General features: G+C 24.7%; 1 protein-coding gene across 1 annotated transcript; it reads left to right on the top strand.

The window, feature by feature from the left end:
- The first annotated feature begins 1,681 nt into the window (after positions 1-1,681).
- On the top strand, positions 1,682-23,233 carry LOC114132715 (uncharacterized). The gene is made up of 28 exons (XM_050209397.1): positions 1,682-1,825; positions 1,901-2,030; positions 2,143-2,345; positions 2,413-2,586; positions 3,358-3,539; positions 3,675-3,873; positions 4,594-4,791; positions 5,486-5,633; positions 5,706-5,862; positions 5,963-6,136; positions 6,219-6,417; positions 6,554-6,656; positions 7,399-7,458; positions 7,965-7,984; positions 8,180-8,194; positions 8,455-8,574; positions 8,676-8,817; positions 8,899-9,101; positions 9,305-9,478; positions 10,374-10,552; positions 10,662-10,860; positions 11,925-12,122; positions 12,264-12,411; positions 12,503-12,659; positions 12,755-12,928; positions 13,022-13,220; positions 22,670-22,775; positions 22,993-23,233. Exons 1-28 carry the CDS (start codon positions 1,735-1,737, stop codon positions 23,054-23,056), a joined length of 4,116 nt encoding a protein of 1,371 aa, XP_050065354.1. The 5' UTR covers positions 1,682-1,734; the 3' UTR covers positions 23,057-23,233.
- Positions 23,234-24,177: the final 944 nt, after the last annotated feature.

Here is a 24,177-nt window from a genome sequence, read left to right as displayed (position 1 = left end):
ATTTGCTTTTCAATTAATATTTGAAAACCTATTGAATTCTAAAAAAAGGTTAGTATTAGAAATTATTTGTATGAGTTGTTGAAGTTACCATTTTGATAAAATTCAATTAATTTTTGTTGATTTTTTATTATTAAAAATAACTATTAAACAACATGGTAAATTTGATTATTATTTAAATAAACTATGAATTTCTAAACAATGCAATTTTAAAAATATTCAGACTAATATTAAATTATTTATAGAACTTTGAATTTGTTGTCTTGTTGAGTTTTTAGCTTTTCTCTTTAAATATTATTACCAAAATATTATTTACGATAAAAGTCTAATAAAAGATTCTTCAATAATTGGTAAATAATATATTATAGGTATATTTTTTAAATAATGAGTTTAAAATACCAAAAATACTATTAATCATCATTATTTTTTCAAACATTTGAATTTATAAATGTTATAATTTTGACAATTCAGATATTTAAAAGAAAAAAAGAAAGATTTTAATTATTAAAAAAATATTTACCATATAGACTATACTATAATATTTCACCGTTTTATAATTAATTTCTATATATAATATTATATTTAATACTATAGGGTAGAAGTGTAATTGAATACTGTGTAACTAAATAACAAATTAAATTTCAAATTGAGTTTGGTGTTTTAACATCAATGTCTATTAGGTTTTGTTTCAAATACAATTTCACTTTTCTGATTATAATTATTAGTTGATTGGTATTCATATGAATTGCATCGTGTGTTTAAGACCTGTTAAGAAAACCGCAATAAATATAAACGTACTACGTGAACACCCAATACTCTTGAACATCAAAGAGGATACTAACAATATTAATGTTTAAGAAATTAATTTTGTGAAGAATCGTAAATGAATTTGTTAGCCAAACGTGGATTAGAACATTCCATTTTTTTCTAGTATTTTTGAAGTTACTCGTTCATTTTGGCGATTTATACATTTTTACCAGTTTTTTAATTAATTAATTTGCTTCTTTTGAAATTTTTTTCTGTATTGTATAATAGTTAAGCGTTTAATTCAAACATTTTAATAGTACTTATTATGTTTTATAAAGTACAATATTACCTATATAAGATAACATAAATATAAAATGATTTTGAAATAAAATAATATAGTTAAAAGCAATAATAAAGAATTTTTTTTAAAACTAAAATTTATACCTAATTTAATGACAAACAAAAATACTATAAAATGACTTTACTAAGTATACGTAAGGACAAAATATAAACGCAGCACTTAAAAATAACTATGATTTTTTTGAGAATTTAGATAAATTAAATAAAAAAACAAAAAAAAAACAGCATCGAAAAGAATATTAATGCAATAACTGTTGAGTATCTATAAAATAAATTGATTTCAAACATATTACATCTTATAATACTTCAATTCAATTTTCTATTTATAATAGTTTTTCCATATAAACTTAAATACTATTAATTTGTTTCAAGGATCATCATAGTAATGTGTAATGTAATAATAAGGCCTACAGTGATAATAGTTTAGATTTAAATTAAATTGTAATAAAAATTGTATTTTGTATTCACATTTAAATTGAATTGCAACGTGATAATTTTTGTGTGATAGTGAATTATATAAACATATCATAGAATAGTCGAACTGATACATAACTAAATAGGATTATGGAAATCTAAATGTATAAAACTAATACCATTTACAACTGTCACGTTATTTATTAGACTTTAACAATGGTGAAAGTTACAATTTTGTTAGTCTTACTTCTGGGTTTATTGTGTGATTGTGACAATTTTCAAAATGAAAGAAATAAACCCAATTCATGTACTTAAAAATATAATTAAATAAAAAAGTGTTGATATTAATATTGATAATAATTATATCAAATTATTTTCTTAGATACTTACGGTTCACCGAAAACACGTGCTAAAAACGACGTAATCAAAACCAACAACATCCAGGGTGAAGAATCACAACATTTTACAATGAGCGATGAACCAGTATTAGATTCATGTCCTTCAAAGATACCGTAAATAACTATGAGTATAATAATTGTATATTTATATCAATATCTATTTATTCCTTTGTAATGTAATATATTTTATTACTCATTTAATTTTATAAGGTTTGCATTATTCTAGGTCTTTAATGGACCCTTCAACTTCCATTGGATTTTTACAGCCACAAGAAATAAGTCTCGCAGATCAATGTTTTTCTAGGCCACAATGTGATTTTTTTAACCCATTCAGAACAATGGATGGTAGTTGTAATAATTTACAATACCCAACGTGGGGACAAGCTAACACAGCAAGCACACGAATCATTCAAGCTAATTATTCCGATGGTACTTATTGATTTATATTACAAATCATTTTAAGCTTAAATTTTATAACGATATAGTATAATTTTAGGTTACGCCCAACCAAGAAAATCAATATCTGGTCGTGAATTGCCAAATGCTCGAAAAATACGTACAGCCATATTACAAGACATTGACAAATCTTCATCAAAAAATAATTTATTTGTCATGCAATATGCTCAAATTGTTACACATGATACAGAATTCACGTTACTTAAAGAATCAGGTTAGAGTTTCAAAAAAAAAAATAATAATAATTTATTCTATACCGAATGTATTTACATACAAATTATTAATAATGTTTTGTATCTATTTGAAATATTTTATATTTGATTACTTAAATTAAAGTCATAACTTACAATAGTATATAATGTTATAATTTGTATCATGAATAAGTTAGATATATTTTAAAAAATCAGATAAAATAATTAAATTTAAAGGAAAAAATATTATAAATAAATAGCAGAGAATAAAAATCAACTCCCTAATTTAGCGAAAATTTCGCTGAATTCTTGTCTCTTATTACTATTTAAAAATTCAAAACATAGTCTTTTCAAACATAAACTCTGACAGATTTAAATTGCACACAATATATAGACTAAAATATAATAGACTAAACTATAAAACTTATATGTTAAAATTTTTCACCAAAAATTGGTGAATTTACAAATCTGAAACCAATACATTAGATGTTATAACATAAAATGTAATTAAAAATACGAGTGTATCTTTTGTTAGTATTTTAAAACTTTTAATTTGTTAAAAATTGATAATATAACTCATAACCAATATTATTTATCCATATTATGCGTGATTTGAATAAATATACATATATGTTATTTTATGTTATGTTATATATGTTGCAAAAGTTAGACAAATAATGTTTGTATTACACATAAGGGCATCGATCCAAAATACAAAATTAATGATTTGTAATTACTGTAATAATTCCAAACTTATCTCATATACTTATTTATTCAAATGGATATTATATAAGGACCTAATGGCCCATTGAAGTGTTGTAATGAGGATGGTTCTGCACCGGAGATTCTACCGAAAGAATGCCTTCAGATTAAAATCTCAGATGATAATGAACCACATTCAAAACACCGATGCTTATCCGTTCCAAGAGCACTTGACACATCGGATCGGGGTTGTAATATTAAACCAGTCAGACAAGTAAGTGTCTGTACTCTTTTAGTTAATCGATTTAAATATAATTTTATTTTTATCAGTTAGTTATTATGAAATTAATATTTATATCAAAAAAAATAATAATCATTTGCTGATTTTTATTTTTTGTGTTTATTTTAGATGATTGGGGTTTCTAGTTTTATTGATGCATCGATATTATATGGATCAGACCTTGAAACATCACGTTCTATAAGAAAATTTAAAAATGGAAAGCTCAGGCGGCAGTTGGGACCTAATGGGAAATCGTATCTACCCAATGTGAAAAAAGCGACAGAACTTTGCAACGTCACTCTTGATAGCACAGTATGTTACGTTACAGGTAATTATAGAGCATGTAAATATAAATAATTTATATTACATTATTTAATAATTATATTATGTGCTTAAAATGTATAATTAAGTATTAATTAAATATTAAACTAGCTTGGTAAACATAATAACTCCTGGATACATCAATTAATTGAAATAATTTTAAGAAGGTATTTTATTAAAATATAGTTACATATAATAATACATTTTATACTATATATATTATATTATTTATCATTATTGAAGATACATATCTAATGGTGAATTGAAACAAACTCCATTTATGGAGAGACAGAGAAAACACACTATTGGTATTTTACATATTTTTTAAAAAGAGAAAATGTTCTACTCTACATCAAATAATTGAGAAATAAATGTTAGATAATTAAATTTTAGTTGAATTCTATTGTAAAATTTACTTAAAAGTTTATTTTATGATGTACCTAGCTTTTCTTATTTTGAGTTAGATCAAAATATTGTATTTCCAACCAATTATACATTTTGTTTTGTTTAACGGTCCGCCACACCAACATTGGTTATCTTTGTCTATCTCCCACATAATATTGGAACAAAGATGTTCCGTATTTACATAGTTACGAATTTCTGGTTCAGTTTAAGGCAAAAGCACCTATTATATATTTTATAAAAAAGAATATTTCCTGTGCATTAAAAATTAACTGTATGAGTATAAAATTACAATATACTTAAATTATTTATTTGTGTTTATTAGGTGATCCAAGAGTTAATATACAACCAGACATGTCAGTTGTTACAATTTTATTAATGAGACTACATAATTATTTATGTGATGAGCTTAAAAGACTAAATCCCAAGTGGGATGATGAGCGAATATACCAAGAAGCCAGGAGATTACTCATCGCAATGCACCAGCATGTTACATATAATGAACTAGTTCCAGTAATTTTAGGTTAGTTATTACTTATAAATTATAATCAATACATTTAATAATTGTGTACAAAAGAGCTACTTACTTGATTCAAGGTATTACCATTCTAATTACAAAATCATATTCTATTCTGTTGTATTTTGTACTTGTATGTGTATACATATAAATGTATAACTGTTTATATTATATCGCATACTTGGAAATGAACTATTAGTTTAGCAAAATGTAATATGTATATAATTATTTGAAATAATAAAATGATTATTTCATATAAATTAATTTATGAAAAAATTGTTATGTCTATTTATTCATTTATATGCCTATTAATTTTTCGTACTAAAAATGTATATATATATACAGTTTTCAAATTATATAACTAATATTAATTACATTATTTATTAATACTATTCAAGCTATGTAAGATGTAACCATAAATTTATTTTAATTACTTTGCACATTTTGGAAATTTCAGTAGGTATACTTGCCTACTTTAATGTAAATTTCTATATTTTTAATGTGTAAGTGAATTAATTTTTCAGATTTTTAGAGCATTAACTGTACAACCCTAGTCAATATGTAACTATCATTAATAATACAAATATTAAAATACATATTAAAAACAAAATTGATAGTTAAATGATAACTACTATAGATCATTAAATCAAATACGCAAATATACCCATCAATTTAATATTATTATTTTTAATTGCCTCAGGAAAAGATTTTGCTAGAGAAAACTATTTACTACCGTTGAGTAAAGGATTTGACGATAGCTACGACCAATATTTAAATCCGACAACAATAACTAGCTTTACAGCCGCTGCGTTCAGATCACTACATAGCTCCATACGTGGATTTATTGAGTAAATAAAATAACACAAACAAAGGTTTTGTATTGCTTCCTGTTTCACTGCAATATTTCTATTTAATTTCAGATTAGTGAACGAAGCCCGAAAAATAACATCAAAAATACGATTGAGCGATTTTTTTTTTAAACCCGATATAGTACAAAAACAAGATAATTATGATAGCTTCACCAGAGGTCTATTAACGCAACACGCACAAGAAGTAGATCAATATTTCACAGAAGAGGTATACACAATTTAGCTCTTATACAAAACGTATTATGGTAACAATACATTCTAGAAAAATCGCTAATATATTTCCATTCCAATTATTATTATTTGTATAGATTAGTGAGTTCGCAGTCAGAATACCGGACAGACATCAACATATCGACTTGCCAAGCGTAGACTTGGAGCGTGGTAGAGATTATGGAGAGCCATCTTACAATAAATTTAGACAACTCTGTGGATTGAACGAGGCCAAAACCTTTTATGACTTAATCGACCAAATAGATAAAAAAGTAAAAACCGTCAGACGTTTTTCATAATACAATGCAAATGTGTAAGAAACCCAAAGATTAATCAATAAATTGTTTGACGAAGGACATTGACGCCTTATCAAAAGTTTATGAACACGTGGATGATGTCGACTATTACGTAGCTGGCCTCTTGGAAAAATCAAAACCCGGATCCATGTTAGGCCATACATTCCAATGTGTTGTTGGAGAAATGTTTTTCAGATTGAAGTATGGTGATCGATTTTATTACGAATTCGGACATCAGATAGGCTCTTTTAAATTAGGTAACCTATACTCATACAATATGGCAATACGTAATTATTATTATTATTACTCGTTATATTATAATACAATAGTAATATATTTTATGACATCGTTTTTCACTAACCTTTAATATAATAGGAATTGTTTTTTGAATAGATCAACTCGAAGAAATAAGAAAAACGACATTAGGACTCATCGTGTGTATAACATCAGACATTTATTCTGTACAACGTAATATGTTTGAAGTACCCAGTAGTCGGTGAGTACCTCCTAATGCAAAATAATTTATGTTTTTTAGGGATTTTTCACATACAATATCACAATACAATACAATTTCTTATTTACATATTATATCACGGAGTTTATACTCAAGATATCGAGTAAATAACTCACTTATCATAATAAGTAATGAGCCACTAGTTGAAAGCTAGTTTGTCGCATATGCTAAACTATTTAACGTATAAAATATAAACACGCTCGATTAAAATATGAAACTTTATTGAAAACAGTGCTCGAGAGTGACCACAATACATAATCACCACACATGAATCCTTTTTCTACTCCATACTCTTATAGTAACATGATTAACTAAATTGTAACTTAATTATTATTAGTTAATGGATACTCATACTTAAAGTGAAATTATAATAATTATTATTAATTACGTACAAATTTTTTAACCTAATTATTAATAATTTATTAATTTTTGTATGGTTACTTATCTCATTGTGCACAATTAATGTAGATTTGTTTGTTTTTAGTTAGGCATTATGTACTTATCAATATACATATTTTCATAATATGGTTTTGAATTTTTAAAATAATTTGTACTGCTAGCTATATTACATAATATATCAAATGCTTAGTGTAACACTATAACAATTGGACAACACGTATAGTAAGATCATTGTCAATATAATTATTAATTTACAGAAACAAAACATAAAATTGATGTATAAAAATAAACTATTTCGTAATGTATTGTATTCATAATTTTTCAGTAATCCATTGGTATCTTGCAACTCTATAGCTAAACTCAATTTGTCTGCCTGGAAAGAAGAGTAAAATAATTTTACTAGTTTATTAATTTAATAAGAATTATATTTTTGGATTACTTGCACATAGATTTTCTAAATAATATACAACATATAAGAAACGTCGATTTTTAACTTTTTTTTGAAAAATGTATAATTTATTTATCTTTTTATTCAAATAAATTGTAGAAAAATAATTTGGGTTTTTATGTTTTCCATTGTTTACCTTCACCTGTTTTAATTTGTTGCTCCTCTATAGTTAACTTCATGATAAATAAGTGTTGATTTTATTACAATAGCTGAAATATTGAAATATTCAATGTTTTTATTTTCTTCCTTAAAAATTAAAACTGTTGTCTGATGAACGTGACTATTATAACATTGTACGGTACAAAGTGATAACTTTGAATGAACAAATTTATAATATTTACTATTTTAGTTACGTCATGGTCTTAAAATAATTAGAATGGTATCGTATCTTTTCAATTCATTTTTAAAACAATAAAAAATAACATTAAGTTTTTTAAACGTAGTAAACCATTTCACGTGAAAAGTAATTAAAAGTATTCAAATGTCTATAAATTAATTTGTTTGAATACATTGAAATAAATTCTATTATATAATTGTCATTATTGTATTTAACTAATTTTTCAAAATATATCTAAATTCGATTATTCGTAAAATATATAATATATCATATTAATAATTATGTAATTATAAATTCTTACCTAAGTAAATTTTAATAAAGAGATAATCGCTTTAAGTAAGTAACTATAGTCAAAGAAGGTTAGTTAACTAAAAGCCATAATTATTGTGTTTAATGTAACAAGCACCAATTTAATGGCCACATCAGTTTAATTTTTAATGCTATTGTTATTATTTGTAATGACGTGCATTTAAGAACGATTTGATACATTTTGCGAGATAGTATTGTTTAAGCATATTTAAAATTCAAACCTATAAATAGGTAAGTAGGGTTACGACAATCTAAACATATATAGGTACGGCTTTAATGCGTTTCAGTCTTGACCGTCGAATTGTTAAGAGTTGCTAAAAAAATGAAAAAAACTATTATCGTTTTCGTGTTTCTTGTTTGCGTATCATGTCAATGTCCTAAAAAAGAAGAAAATGGACTCAGACCAGGTAAATATAATAATTTAAATAAAACCATATAGCTAGCTTATAGATATTCATAAGTATACTTTACATTTTAATAACTCGTATTGCTACTTATATTTACTTAGAAAAAAAAAGTCAACCAGAATCACGTTGTATACATGCTATAAATGTCCCCAAGAAAAACCATTTCTTTCGTGGTCAAGGAACTAAAAATTTGACGATGAGAGATGAGCCAGCAATCGTAGATCCAAAACCTGCTAAGATACCGTAAGTCAAAATTTAAATTATGATTTTTATCAACAACCTTTATTTTGTTTATTAATATAGTGTGTTAAACATTTTCATTAGATCCCTAATGACTTCAACAAACGCTTTTGGAATGTTACAACCAATACAAATTGACCTTGCCGATAAATGTTTTCCTCAACCAAAGTGTGATCCCATTTCACCATTCAGAACCATAGATGGTAGTTGTAATAATTTGAATTTTCCAGTTTGGGGACAAACAAATACAGCGAGTACTCGAATTATTGAAGCAAATTATTTTGATGGTAATTATAGTATATTATATCAAATATAATAATTGTATGCCTCTTAATACGATTATCTATGATTTATTTATTTAATATTAGTAAAATTATTAATGTGGTATAATATTAAATATATATATATATATATATATATATTTATTATTTATATAATCTGATATAATCAGTTACAGAAAATGTTTTAATGATAAATAATATAATTTAAGGTAAATCGCAGCAAAGAAAAGCAATTTCGGGTCGCGAATTGCCCAATTCCAGACATATACGAACAACAATATTCTTAGACATGGATAAACCTGCACCAGAACATAATGTACTGGTCACACAATTTGGACAAATGATTGCACACGATACTGAATTGACATTTCCTAAGCTTTCAGGTGAATTTTTAATAATAAACGAAATTAAATTTATGCATTTAACAGTTAATATTAAATATGTCTTACGATTTCTAAAAATAACATTTCACGATAAAAAAATATATCATTTCATAGAAAATAAGTTCTAATAACTTAATATTATATTATTACAAATTCCATTAAAATATCTTTAAAACACATTATTTTAACAAAAACAGCAATATTCAGTTATGAGTTATGAATTATGTGACTCATTGGTATTTTGTATGGGCACTGAACATAGTAGGTATATAACTATAACACTGATTCATTAGATATTCGCATTTCATAAAATCGTATCACTCATACTAACCTAAACCTATGTATATTGTATTACATATATGTTAAAATAATTTATATGTAACATAACACCTTATTGTATTTATTAAAATATATTTAACAATATATGTGTACAATATAGGATGAGTAGAATTTTAAGTATACATTTTTATAAAACTTAAATCATTGTGCGTAAACGAGCTGGTCTTATTACAAACATATTAGATATTTGCAGACAAGAACGATAGATAGTAATATTAATTATTCTAACTTAAGTTATTCATTTTAGTGACTAACTTATAGATTATTTAAGTTGATGAATTAAAAAAAAAAAAGTAAATATTTATTTATAATATAATTTGATTAGTTTTGTTCAAAACTATTATTAGTTTCGTACGTAAGACACGTAATATTTGTTTGTCTTCATCACATCATAGAATGTATGTGTGATCCCAACACAAAAAATAGGAAAATAGAAATTGTTTATATATTTTAGAATTTTGTATTAAAGTCAGATATATTGCAGAAATCTAAATACATAAATCAGTCATGAGTCTATCAAAACGTGTCATAATAATAAAAATGTGTCATATTTAAGGAAATGGTGGTAAGCTTGAATGTTGCAACCCAGACGGTACGACTCCAAGATTTTTACCGAAAGGGTGCCTTCCAATTACCATTCCACAAAATGACCCTGGTTCGAAAAAACGATGTATGTCCATTCCACGAGCAGCTGATACATCAGACATAGGTTGTCAAATCCAACCGGTTCGACAAGTAAGCATGATCTACAATTCAATCAAATACAGTTAAAATCTATGTACACTTCTTTAAATTTTAAATTTAAATTAAATAATTTTATTTTTCTCAATGCGATGTATTTTAGCTTATTGGTGTTACTAGTTTTATTGACGGTTCAGCGTTGTACGGTTCAGATCCTGTTACAGCAAGAAGTTTACGTACGTTTAATAATGGCAAGCTGAAAATACAATCTGGATCAAACGGAAGATCATTTTTACCAAATGTAAAAAAACCAACACAATCTTGTAATGTCCCTACAGATAACTCAGTATGCTACGCTTCAGGTAATTAAAACTATATTCGTTAAAATCGTTCTAGCTTTTCGATTAGGTTTCTTCATTTTTTAGTTTTAGTTTTAGTTTTCATTTTGAATGAACTATAAAAATCATAATTTGTTTTTTTATTTATTTATTACAATAAACGCCAATAGGCTAATATTAATTTAGAGATTACTGTATACATTTAAACATGAATATAAACCTACTTAAAAGGTACTAACAAATGAAAATAAAAATAGATTTATAAACGTTATAGAATTCATGAGGACAAAAATCACAATAGTTATTTTATATCAGTTAAAGCAAGACAATTTTATAATTTAAACTAGAATATTTGGTCTATACTGAAATTTTGTAAGCTTACACACTCGAAATGTTATTTATATAAATATTAAATTAATTAATATTAATATCTAATAAATTACAATATCATATAAAATGGAATTAACTTCCTTAAATAGGCTGTTTAAGAGCTTAAAGACATAAATTATAATATTTGTGTTATTAATTATAGAATATATAAATAAATATATTTTTTCTTTAACTGCATTAAAAATCAAGAAATCAACTGTAGCATTATTGTACAATATGAATATTTACTTATTGCTGTTAAATATAATATTAATCAATAATTAAATAATTAAATAATTATCAGCAAAAATACAGAAATACACTTTACCAAAAAAATAGGTACAATGATTCTTATCGAATAAATATGTACCAAATATTCGCATATACCTATCTTCTATACTTTATATCACGTGTTGTTTTTTCAATTCGAACTCTATGAAGTATTACTTTATGCACATTACACATAGTTATTTAATTATAATTATAACTTACAAGGGTTATATATTTACCGATAAAATGAATTGTATTCAGATAGTTATACATGTTATACAATTTTAAATAAATATATTATGTTTAATACACATTTATGTAAACGTATCTAATATTATTTTCTATTTGTTTATTTATTATTATTATTTTATTTCATTTAATTCTGTTTTACACATTTCACTTACTTTATTAATCATATCATTGATGTTTAAAATGTATATCATATTCAGGAGATCTAAGAGTTAACCAACATCCCAATATGGCAGTTAACACGATTTCTTTGATGCGATTACATAACATACTGTGTGACGAGTTCAAAAGATTGAACCCCGCATGGAACGACGAAAAAATATACCAAGAATCCAGGAGACTACTCATCGCAATGTATCAACATATTACATACAATGAATTCGTTCCGGTGATTTTGGGTAGGTGATCACTATTTTTTATGAATATGGGATTTTCAATAAAAAATAAAACTATTACAGATGTATAAATCAAATCATAAAACTATAAGTCAATAATTAGTATAATATATTTTTATCATCATACATATTAAATAATTACAGGAAGAGATTATTCCAGAGAAAATAAATTACTACCGTTAAGTCAAGGCTTTGACAATAATTATGATGAATTCTTAAACCCTACTACATTTACTAGTTTTACTGGAGCTGCGTACAGAGCTCTCCACAGCTATATACAAGGATCAATGGAGTAAATACAATTATATGCATCATGAAATTGTTCTACGAAACTCATTTAAATATTATATTATATTTAATATTTATAATGGTTTTTTTTAAAGTTTAGTTAGTGAATCCAGGCAAACCACGTCAACGTTACGTCTAAGTGATATATTTTTAAGACCCGACATAGTACAAAATAAAGATAATTATGATAGTCTCATTAGAGGAATGCTAACTCAACACGCACAGGGGCAAGATCAATTTTTTACAACAGAGGTATTTGATTTTTGTTTTGATACTGTATAAATTATACTATTTATATGATGAAAAAATATTATTATCAACAAAAATATGTTAATTGTTTGATTTAGATTACTGAATTTCTATTCAGAAGTCCGAACAAAACGGATGGCGTTGACTTGATCACCTTAGATTTGGAACGCGGACGAGATTTTGGAATACCTTCTTACAATAAATTCAGGCAACTATGTGGATTGAAAGCGGCTAGATCATTTGGGGATTTGACTGATCAAATTAGCAAAAAAGTAAATACAAATTCATGTATATGGTCGTTGGTTATTATCTAACATAATAATTATCTATAATGTTTTATAAATTAAAAAAATATATATATGTAGAACGTCGACGCCTTAGCTAGCTTGTACGAACACGTGGACGACGTAGATTATTATGCAGCTGGTATGTTAGAAAAACAAAAACCAGGATCCATATTTGGGCACACATTCCAATGCGTTATTGGTGAAATGTTTTTCAGATGGAAATTTGGCGATCGATTTTTTTACGAATTTGGAAACCAACCAGGTTCTTTTAGCTTAGGTAACGTTGATAATTATACAATTTAAGTACTTACATTTTTATATTCATCAAAATTGTTTAATATATATTTATAATTTTTTTTTTTTTTTATTGAAAAAAGATCAACTTAATGAAATACGAAAAACGTCATTAGCTTTCCTTATGTGTGTGACATCAGACATTCGTTTTATACAACGGAATGCATTTGATGTACCAAGTAGTCGGTGAGTACTTTTAAACATTAATGTTTATGATTTAAATTATTTACACCTAACTTCATAAAAATAGGTCATAGAAATTCTTTAAAAAATGTATCATAAAAACGTAGGTATAATCGAATTGTCATTACTTATTTAAATGTAATATAGAAAATAATAAAGTGTAGACAATTTTATATTTATTATTAAATAAAAATATATAATAAATAAAAAAAAATATGTATAAATAATATATTTATTATTTATTATTATATTATAGTTGTTAATATATGGTACATAACGAATGCCATTATCGATGATAATTTTTTCCCTAAATTAATTAATAAAAATAATTTTTTTTTTCCAGAAACCCTTTGGTATCTTGCAACTCAATAACAAAACTGAATTTGGCACCTTGGAGAGACAATTAATGAGAATATTGTGTCAATCACATTTGTTATATATATATATATATATATTTATATGTTTTGTAGCTTGTAGTGTATAAGTATAAAATATTATAAATATATCTCATTAGATATAAAACATGTTTAGTGTTAGAAGTTAGAACGAAATAGTTACACATGTAAATGTTTAAAAAAAAATTGTTATCACACTAATTATCTATATAATTTGTACTTCTTAGATGTCAAAAATATTAAAAATTAAGTAGTTGATGATTATTTAAACCAAATATAAAAATAAAAATTTTTATTATCATGAAACATTATTATTATTCGATTTAAATAGTTAAGAAGACCCGAAGTTTGCGTTATTAAATTACTACTCGTATAATAGTGCGAATTTTACAAAATTTTTGTCTGAATGGCGTAATTATTAAATTAATCTGAATAATCTAAATCTCTTATAAAAAAAAAATAAAATAAAACTTCGCCATTTGTTTATACTTCAAATTTTTTTTCATAAAAATACACAATTAATATCTTTGTTAGATTTTTAACCACACGCAGCATACAACCCTGGCATGAATATACTTAGTACAATTATTATTATTTATATTTATAATTTGTATGTTGGAATAAAACAAAAGTTATTTGGGACATTGTTACCAATTATTATTGTTAAAATTAATATTTTCAAACCAGCAATTTAAAATATTTTTATACCTTTCAAATTAATGAAACGCTAATATCTTATTAACGCCGTATGTTACAGTATCTGCAAACCATTATTGAAGTTATATTGTGTTGTTTAATTCTAAGTGTATTAGGATTATGATATGTCTAGGTATCATTTTTAATAACACCATTGACTTTTCAAGTTAAAGGATCTCACAAAACAAAAAAAAAATGAATGTTAAATTATTGTAGCTAGGCTGTATGGAATGATTTAGTGAAAATCTAGTGTAAAACATATTATTGCTTTAAGAGATATTAAGAAATTTAAAATAGCAGCCTGACGTCATTGTGGCCAGCTTATCAAAATTGCCTATTTTATACATGTAAAAGTTATAGATATTTATGAATTGCCATAAATTTAAGTGCTGTTTAACAAAAATATCGATTTTAAAGTTTTAATATTTAAAAAATTAATGTTATATTGAAGTTCTAATTATTTTATTGTCTTTAACACATAAAATCACACATTTAGATGTAAAATAAACTTCAAAAATAAAATGTTTATGTAGATAAATCTTTGTGTAAAGTGAGGAACTTTTACAGGTATAATATAGGCAATCACAATGAAACGGGTCCAATAACCAAATGTCCAATTTTTAAGCAATAAGAAATTTGTATGATTTAAAATCTAATTGATTATAATTCGTGTTTCAAGAATTATAAAAGTCAATAGATAATAGCATGTATATTATTATATAGGCAATGATATATCGAGTGATCTATTATTCATTTAATGGAAGACACTTATTTCAAACCTAATACATTTCTTAAGTTACATGAAGTCTACTTCAATGTAAACCTTGATAGGACACAAAATAAATGCATAGCATATCAATATTATCCTTAATCCATCACACGTGTTAGACAAGTGGTTTGTCCTTCAGTTTTTAACCAATCATAATATAATATTCCGCTGATTTATTGGAGTGATCCATTTATTATAAGATACACATTATTTCAAACCTAACAACATTTCTTAAGTTACATGAAGTCTACTTCAATGTAAACCTTGATAGGACACAAAATAGATGCATAGAATATCAATATTATCCTTAATCCATCACACGTGTTAGACAAGTGGTTTGTCCTTCAGTTTTTAACCAATCATAATATAATATGCCGCTGATTTATACAGAGTGATCTATTTATTATAAGATAAACATTATTTCAAAAATTACTGATGTTTTTCTTAATATTTTTTCAACTAAATTTTACGTCGTTAAAAACAGTATTTTTATAAAACAAAAAAATTTATAAATTTGTGTATGTAAAATTATATCTTATCGTTATAATTTGAAATTTTTTTAAGTAAGGTATATTATAGGGTACTTTGATATAAGAAAATGTAATTTTAGACTACTTGTTCATGAGTAATTAAAGTATTTGAAGTTTTGATATGCAAAGTGAAGTGGTAAAGAATATGAAGCTGCAAAACGTTGGTACAATTACTCCACTCATTCAAACTTTAAATACTCATAACTGATAAATTACTAATTCAAAGTAATTTACTAATATTTCAAATATTATTTTATTTTCGAATATTAAAAATTAAAAATGTATGTTACCATTTGAAAAAGTAAAAATATTGTATTTCTTTTTTCACGTTGTTTGTAACTATCTAAAATTACGTAAAAAAAATATTTTCAAAAATTTCAGAGATTTCTGAAATAATGAATGTTTTTATTAAATATATCACTCCATATACACCTTAAAAACTGTGTAATCAACATTGTTCGGTTATATGATTGGTCAAAGATCAATCGTTAACAAGTAATACCTACGTATTTTTAATATCAGGTATTATAACATTATACTAGGTATAAATTATATATTATAGTAATTTTAATTTCAAAACAATTACCGGTATAATAAAAGTTACAACTAAATAAAATAAATTAACAATATATTAACAACAAAAAAAATTTTAAATCTTAATCTCAATGTATTTCAGTTATTTTATAGTTATTTTATAGTTATATTATAAGTTGATAAAAGTTCAAAATGAAGACAATTGCAATTATTGATTTTATATTACTTGTTGTTGTATCTCGTGGTCATCTTCATAACGTGGAAAACTCACATGACACAGGTTAATCACAAATACAATCCTATACTTCAATTTTTTTTCAGCCGAGTAGTCTGTACCTCATATTCAAAATGTTTGATCAAAACTTTACAAAGAAGAAAACTTGTAGAATAAAAATATTCAATTAGTGACAAAGTATAACTAAAAATTCGAAATATGTAACCTAAGTATTAAACCAAAATTAATAATTTTATCCTTCGGGATGCTAAGCTGATGTCATTCTACAATCATAAATACATAATTTTAACTTTTTTAGAAAATTAGTTCATAGTTATTAATAATTTATAATCAAAGATCTGACATTCGTTACCTAACTTTTACTCTAATAGGTAATGTTTTAAATTTTTAACATTTATGGTGCTTGGTTGATAACATTTTAGTATACCAAAATAAAAATTAGCTATGTATTTAAGATTTTACTATACCTAAACTATATATTATGTAAACTTATTATGGTAATCCAACTCTGTAGCTTAAATCTTACCTTAATGGTAGCTTTAACTTAATTTAACCTTAGATAAATAAATTAGAACAATTCTGTAAATATTGTATTTAATGTAGTATAGATAAAACATATAAAAATACAAGTAGGTATAATTATGATGAAGAAGTAAAAGCGTCTCAATAATACATTAAGTTCTATAAGTTAAAGCTAACGAATTAGAATTAAATTAACACCAAAAATTAAAAATAATTTTAGTGCTCATTACAAGTTTTACAATAACTTGCTCAATGTTAAATAAAAGTACCATAATAAACAAAGAACAAATATTATAATTAATTAGAATAAGATCATAATCAAATAAGATTCAGTTTAGATCAAACAAAAATGTTTACATATTCAACATGACAATTAAAATTAAACAATTTTGTTCTTGAACAATGATACTTAAAGTAAAAATTGTTAAAATAATTGGTGGCTTTCACTATTTATCATCAAATTTATTGGGATGCATGAAATATTACTTATAACTTATAACTTATTTACTTGATAAATAAAAACGAAAATTTCCTTTTTGTATACAAAAATAATGTAATTAATAATTATTATTTTTCCAGTAGGTTTAAAAAATCACATTTCAAAAGGAGCACGTTGTAAATATGCTATAAATAATACCCATAAAAACAACAACATTCAGGATACAGGAACATACAATTCAATAATAAGTGATTTATTTACTAACAAAACAGATCCAAATCCTTTAATGATACCGTAAATCGAAATTTAAATTGTGTTACATTTTTTTTTTTTTTATTAAATGTTATTGAATTTTGTATTATTTAGGTCACTTAATATGGATAAATCTAATGGACTCTTAAGCCCGGCAGATATTAACCTTGCCGACAAATGTTTTCCCAAGCCTGATTGTGATATAAATTATCGATATAGAACTATGGATGGTAGTTGTAATAACTTAGAGAATCCAGTTTGGGGACAAGCTAATACAGCAAACATCCGAATTATTCAAGCAAATTATTCAGATAGTACGAATAATTAGTTAATATTATTACTTATATGATATAAAAATTAAATTAAATTTAAGATCATAGCCAAATAAGAAAATCAAAATCGGGTCATGCATTACCGAATGTGAGACACATACGAACAACTGCTTTCATAGATAAAGATTTTCCGGCACCTAGACATAATTCACTTATGATGCAATTTGGTCAAATCATTACACATGACACAGCATTGTTGCTTTCCAAATCTAAATTAGGTAAGTATCTCAAAAAATATTACTCAATTTTAAATTTTTGTGTAACAAAAATTAATATTGGTTTATCTATATTAAACCTTAAAACTTAAGCATTTTTAATGAGATGATGTATGATTGCTATGTATGCCTACATTTTCTACCTACTAATAATAACACTAGGTACTGTTCTAAATTAATGATAGTGATATGAGGTATATGTTTTTTGAGAAATCTATTAAATTATCTATCATTATTATCTATTAAAATTATAATAAAATGATAATAATTATTTTAAAAACAAAAAACGTTATATTTAATTATAAAAATGCAAACTACTTAAAAATTTATTGTCTGATTTTTATTTTCATTTAAATTCCGAATAAATTAAAAATAGAGATTCAATATTTTTTTGTCAAGAACAATTTAATTTAAAAGAATTCGTGGACTCGGAATCAAAAGGTGTTAAATTGATTTTTATATAAATGCTTTATAATTCAAACTTGCACAAAAAGGACGATGAATCAAAGTTTATAGAGTTATCCACATTTAAAAAGTGCTAAATCAACATAATTAACTATAAGTGTTACTATAGTGAACTAATAGGTTCTATCTACAAGTTAAAATTAATTAGTACCGATAATAGATTTATATATAATTGTATATCTATTCTGGTTTATCTTATAAACTAAGTAATAACAAAATCTGTTTCATATCGTAAATAAAATATGAAACTTTTAATGTGCATATTTTTTTATATTTTGAAGTTATAAAGAAATATTTAACAATTTCCACTATACAAAGTGTCCCAAAAAGAACGCTTTTTTAAATTAGCTAACCTAATCCTGTTCCAGCTACAGTTTTTTGAGGTCTATATTTTCAATATTAGACCACAAATACCATAAAAAAAAACAAAAAAATGGCAATGGATTTTTTAAAAAAAGTGTTTTTTTTAGGACCTTTGTATAATTCATCGTTAAGTACTAATTTAAAAAATGTTTACACATTTTCGAAAAAATTTAAGTCAACATTAAAAATCAATATATTATTATACATAAATAATATGTTTATAATTATTATGTTTATTAATATTGGAATGAGCTAAATGATAATATATTGTAATATTATGCAGACTTTTCAGATATATTTCAAAGTTATTATTTCTTTATACTTAGATATCGAAAAAAATTAAGAAAGGTTCCTATCGACTACTGATTTATTTATTTATTGAACGTTTATAAAAAAAATTTGATTTGATTTTATATAATGTATACCTTCAATATATATATATATTTCTAGCCCATATTCTTAGTTTTTGTGCATATTTGAACTTTTTAGTGTATTTATTTATGAATATATGTTTTCAAAGCGTAGGTATAAATGAACACTATAGTGATAATCAATAAAAATAAATATTTTATATTTGTTGTATTCAATATAATTTCAAAAATACTATACAATATCATTAACCCCATTAAATATTTATCAAGAAGATAAATAATTTTAGAAATATAAATACTTACATGTGCCCATTTATTTAATCATTTTTCAAAAAACAAACAATTTGTTCAGGATGAAAAAGTTTTAAAGAAAATATATATACAGATTAATTACATTAATTGCTAGTCATACTAAAAATCATAATATACTAAATATAATATAAAAATATGCTAATAACAAGAAAATTTCTTTCGATTTTAATAAATCTAATATATAATATAAAAAACAATCTAATTAATTAATTATTTTATTTGATTATTAAATATTAAATCAATTATTCTAGTCAATACCTCATTGATGGTTCAATATTGTAAATATTTTAATAAATAATAATTAATCAAACATCTTATTTTCAATTCAAATAATTTACATAAGACGATGGTAGTCCGCTGGTATGTTGCAATCCAGATAGCACTACTCCAGAAAATCTACCAAAACAATGTCTTAACATTACGATTCCCGATGACGATCCCGGATCGAAAAAACGATGTATATCCGTTGCACGAACGGCTGACACAGCAGATCTAGGATGTTCAATCAAACCAGTCAGACAAGTAATACAAATGAAAATAAAATAATATTTATCTAAATTATTTTATTATATTAAAATTTATAACGAGATCTGTGTATTTTTTTTTTTGCGAATTTCGTATACTTACCTACCTATTAGCAAAACGGAGCCTCCAGTTTTCTTGACGTTTCATTATTGTATAGTCCGGAAAATGATACAGCCATATCCTTACGGAAATTGGTTGACGGAGAGCTAAAATATCAATTGGGACCCAAAGACCAAGTATTTTTACCCAATGCCGATAATTCAACAGAATTTTGCAACGTGAACAATGCAACTGCAGTGTGCTATATTTCTGGTATTTAAATGTCTTATACAAATCAGAGAACATCGTACCCAAATGTGTTGTTCCGACTTATTAACACTTACCATACCAAAATATATGTTCAGTGGTATCAATTTTATATATGTATCATAAATATAAGATTTAAATGATCTATTTGATACTAATCATATAATAAAAATGTTAATAACTTATAGGTAAAAACAATATTTGTCTTCTAACGTCGGATTTTTACGATGTTTTAATTTTTTTAGTGAATTATTAATATTTTTAATTATTAAAAAATTACTTACTCGTAACTCGCTTAAAAATTTAAACATCGTTAAAAACCGATGAGAGAATACATATAATAGTTTTACTTTTAAATTTAAAAATGATTCATATAACTCAAATATTTAAGCTAAACACACAAAATTTTAACTGTTGAACGTATATTTGGTACTTATGTGATACGTTAGTAAAACGGAGAAGGGTTAGATGATTCTTATTATTATTGAAAACCGTATAACTTTTTATTGGTTATTGACTTGCATAGATCTTAAATATAACAGATTTCATTTTTAACTAAGGTGATCCAAGAGTGAACCAACTTCCTGATTTAGCTATTGAGACGACTAGCTTTCTTAGATTACATAACTATTTATGCAAGAAACTTAAAAGCATGAACCCATCGTGGGACGATGAACGCATATATCAAAATGCTAGAAGAATAGTTATTGCAATGTATCAACACGTTATATACAACGAATACGTTCCGGAACTTTTAGGTCAGATACCTTTATCATTATTAAAAACATTTTTATGAATAGTCTATAATTATTGATGAAAAGTATCAATTCTTATAGGTATATTACTAAAGTATACAAGTAATAAGTATTTTGTGTTTATTAACTACATAAATGTTTTTATTAATATTAATTTATAACTTATAATCTCAGGAAAAGAATTCGCAAAGGCAAACAAATTATTACCATTGACTGAAGGATTTGATTACAATTACAATAAACATTTAAACCCTACTACATTATCTAGTTTTGCCGCTGCTGCATTCAGATCACAACATAGCTATATACAGGGACTTAGAAAGTAATACAAATCATAATATTTTAAACATTTTTTGTATACTAATATATATTTTATTTTACAGTTTGGTTGATGAATTCGGAAATGTGACATCGAAAATACGCTTAAGGGATTATTACTTTATACCTGAAATAGTGCAAAAAGAAGATAATTACGACCATTTTTCAAGAGGATTGTTAACTCAGAATGCACAAGATCAAGATCAATACTACACAAAAGAAGTATATTATATATTTATTTATAATATAATATAATATACAAAACCAATGTCAATATAAAATGCATAATGTGATGGAATATTGGAAAAGAACTATATAATAATTGAAATAAAAACCAACCCCATAGTTATTTTTAATTTTCCATAGGTTAGTGAATTCGCATTCAGAGTTGCAAACGAAAAGAACAGACTTGACTTGGTTTGCTTGGACATGGAACGTGGTAGAGATTATGGATTACCACCGTACAATAAATTTAGACAACTATGTGGATTGAGTGAAGCTAAATCCTTTGCTGACTTGAATGATCAAATGAGCGAAGAAGTAAATTACATTGGATATTTTATACTCAAATTATAAATGTACAATGCAAACTCACAGATAACTTTTTAATAAGCCTATATATTTTTTTAAAGAAAGTCAATACCTTAACCAAATTATACCAAGATGTAGACGATGTTGATTACTATGTAGGAGGTATTTTTGAAAACAAAAAACCTGGATCCGTGTTGGGTCACACGTTCCAATGTATTGTCGGAGAAATGTTTTACAGGTGGAAATTTGGTGATAGATTTTATTACGAATTTGGAAACCAAACGGGTTCTTTTAACTTAGGTAATATTTAAGATATTTAGAATAGAAAAATAGTTAATCATTTGTATTAACTATATATTTTATAATATTATTCTATATGAGAAGATCAACTTAATGAAATACGAAAAACTACAATGGCGTCCATTATGTGCATCACAACAAATATTAATTATGTTCCAAGGAATGCGTTTGTTGTACCAAATATTAATAAGTAAGTTTTCTATCTACCATAAAATAGAATGCATCTACGAATTAACATTTCTGCGTTTACATTATTTTAAAACTTTTAATAATAAATTACAAATTGTACATTTTTATTTTTAATGTAAATAATTTTACTAATATAAATTAACATAATTATTTCAAAGAAACATAATTGAATTAGTTATAAGTCATATAAATAATATCAATAACTTATTATTTTCCAGGAATCCATTAGTACCTTGTGTCTTAATACCAAAGCCCAATTTATCTGCTTGGGAAGAAAAGTAATTCATAGGAAAAAAGAGGTCGTTTTTTAATAAATAATCAACATTTATGAACTTATTTTCTTATGAAATAAAATGATTGTAATTTGTAGTCTTAAAATTTTAAAGGTTTGTGTTTAAATGTTTAAAATTATATTGAAAAATTGGTATTTTAATAATAAAAAAATTATAAAATAAATAATATTACAATATTATTTTATTTTTATTATAAAAAAAATAAAATAAATAATAATGTTCTGCATGAAATGACTTAAAATTAAAATAAGATTCAATAATATTGATAGTTGGATTTATAAGTCATCTTTGTTAACAATGATGATGAAACTATGAATATGGTCTCAATAATAAGTAATTGTTTTCAATAATAAATAATTGTATGTTCAGATCACTGGAGTATAACATTATATTCATCATAGAAGCTATACTGCTATAGTTATGCAGTATACTTAAAGCTTTAAACTAAATTGAATGTAATCAGTGCTCGATTTGGCGGAGACGCAGGGGGGCGGAGTAACCAACTAATTTTTCAGAAATTTTAGCGTAACTCTATTTATGATTATAAGGAGAACGTACGGGACGCAGGCACGCTGCATCATTCTGCAATTTTATCAAAATGCACGTGATAAAATCATTATTTTGATAATTTATTTATTTGTGATAATTTATGGAACTATTTAAATAAGTAGTAAATGGATTGTATTGGTCTTAGAAACGACATAGAATTTTTTTTAATAAATATAGAAGTATTAATGCTGTAGTTGTAGAACGTAACTAATTATTACCATACATTTATATTTAACTAAAAATTATACCTTATTAATGATATATGGTTTTGCTGTGAACTGTATAATAGTTTGAATGTGTTTTCACATGATTTCGTCTCATGATTGGCCAATGGCTGATGTAAAATAATTAATTCGTAATATTTAAAATATGCAAAGACGAAATAATTAACATATCACTAATAAGATTCAATCAAAAATAATCAAAAATTGCCCATTATCACCTATTTCCTAAATCCTATCTCTATCAGTAGTTCATTGGTCATATGATGATAACAGAAATAGATAGTCCATGACCTTCACTTTTTCGCAATGTTCTAGAGAAACAAAATATATAATAAAC

This window comes from Aphis gossypii, chromosome 1 (genome assembly GCF_020184175.1).
Source record: "Aphis gossypii isolate Hap1 chromosome 1, ASM2018417v2, whole genome shotgun sequence".
Classification (NCBI taxonomy): Eukaryota; Metazoa; Arthropoda; class Insecta; order Hemiptera; family Aphididae; genus Aphis; species Aphis gossypii.
This window is presented reverse-complemented; position numbering and strand designations above follow the sequence as displayed.

Bases quoted from the DNA above. Each gene is read 5' to 3' on its own strand.
- LOC114132715 (XM_050209397.1), top strand. From the start codon at position 1,735: ATGGTGAAAGTTACAATTTTGTTAGTCTTACTTCTGGGTTTATTGTGT. The intron at 12,660-12,754 runs GTATTTGATTTT...TGTTTGATTTAG, and splicing joins ATCAATTTTTTACAACAGAG to ATTACTGAATTTCTATTCAG. The intron at 13,221-22,669 runs GTAACGTTGATA...CTATATGAGAAG, and splicing joins ACCAGGTTCTTTTAGCTTAG to ATCAACTTAATGAAATACGA.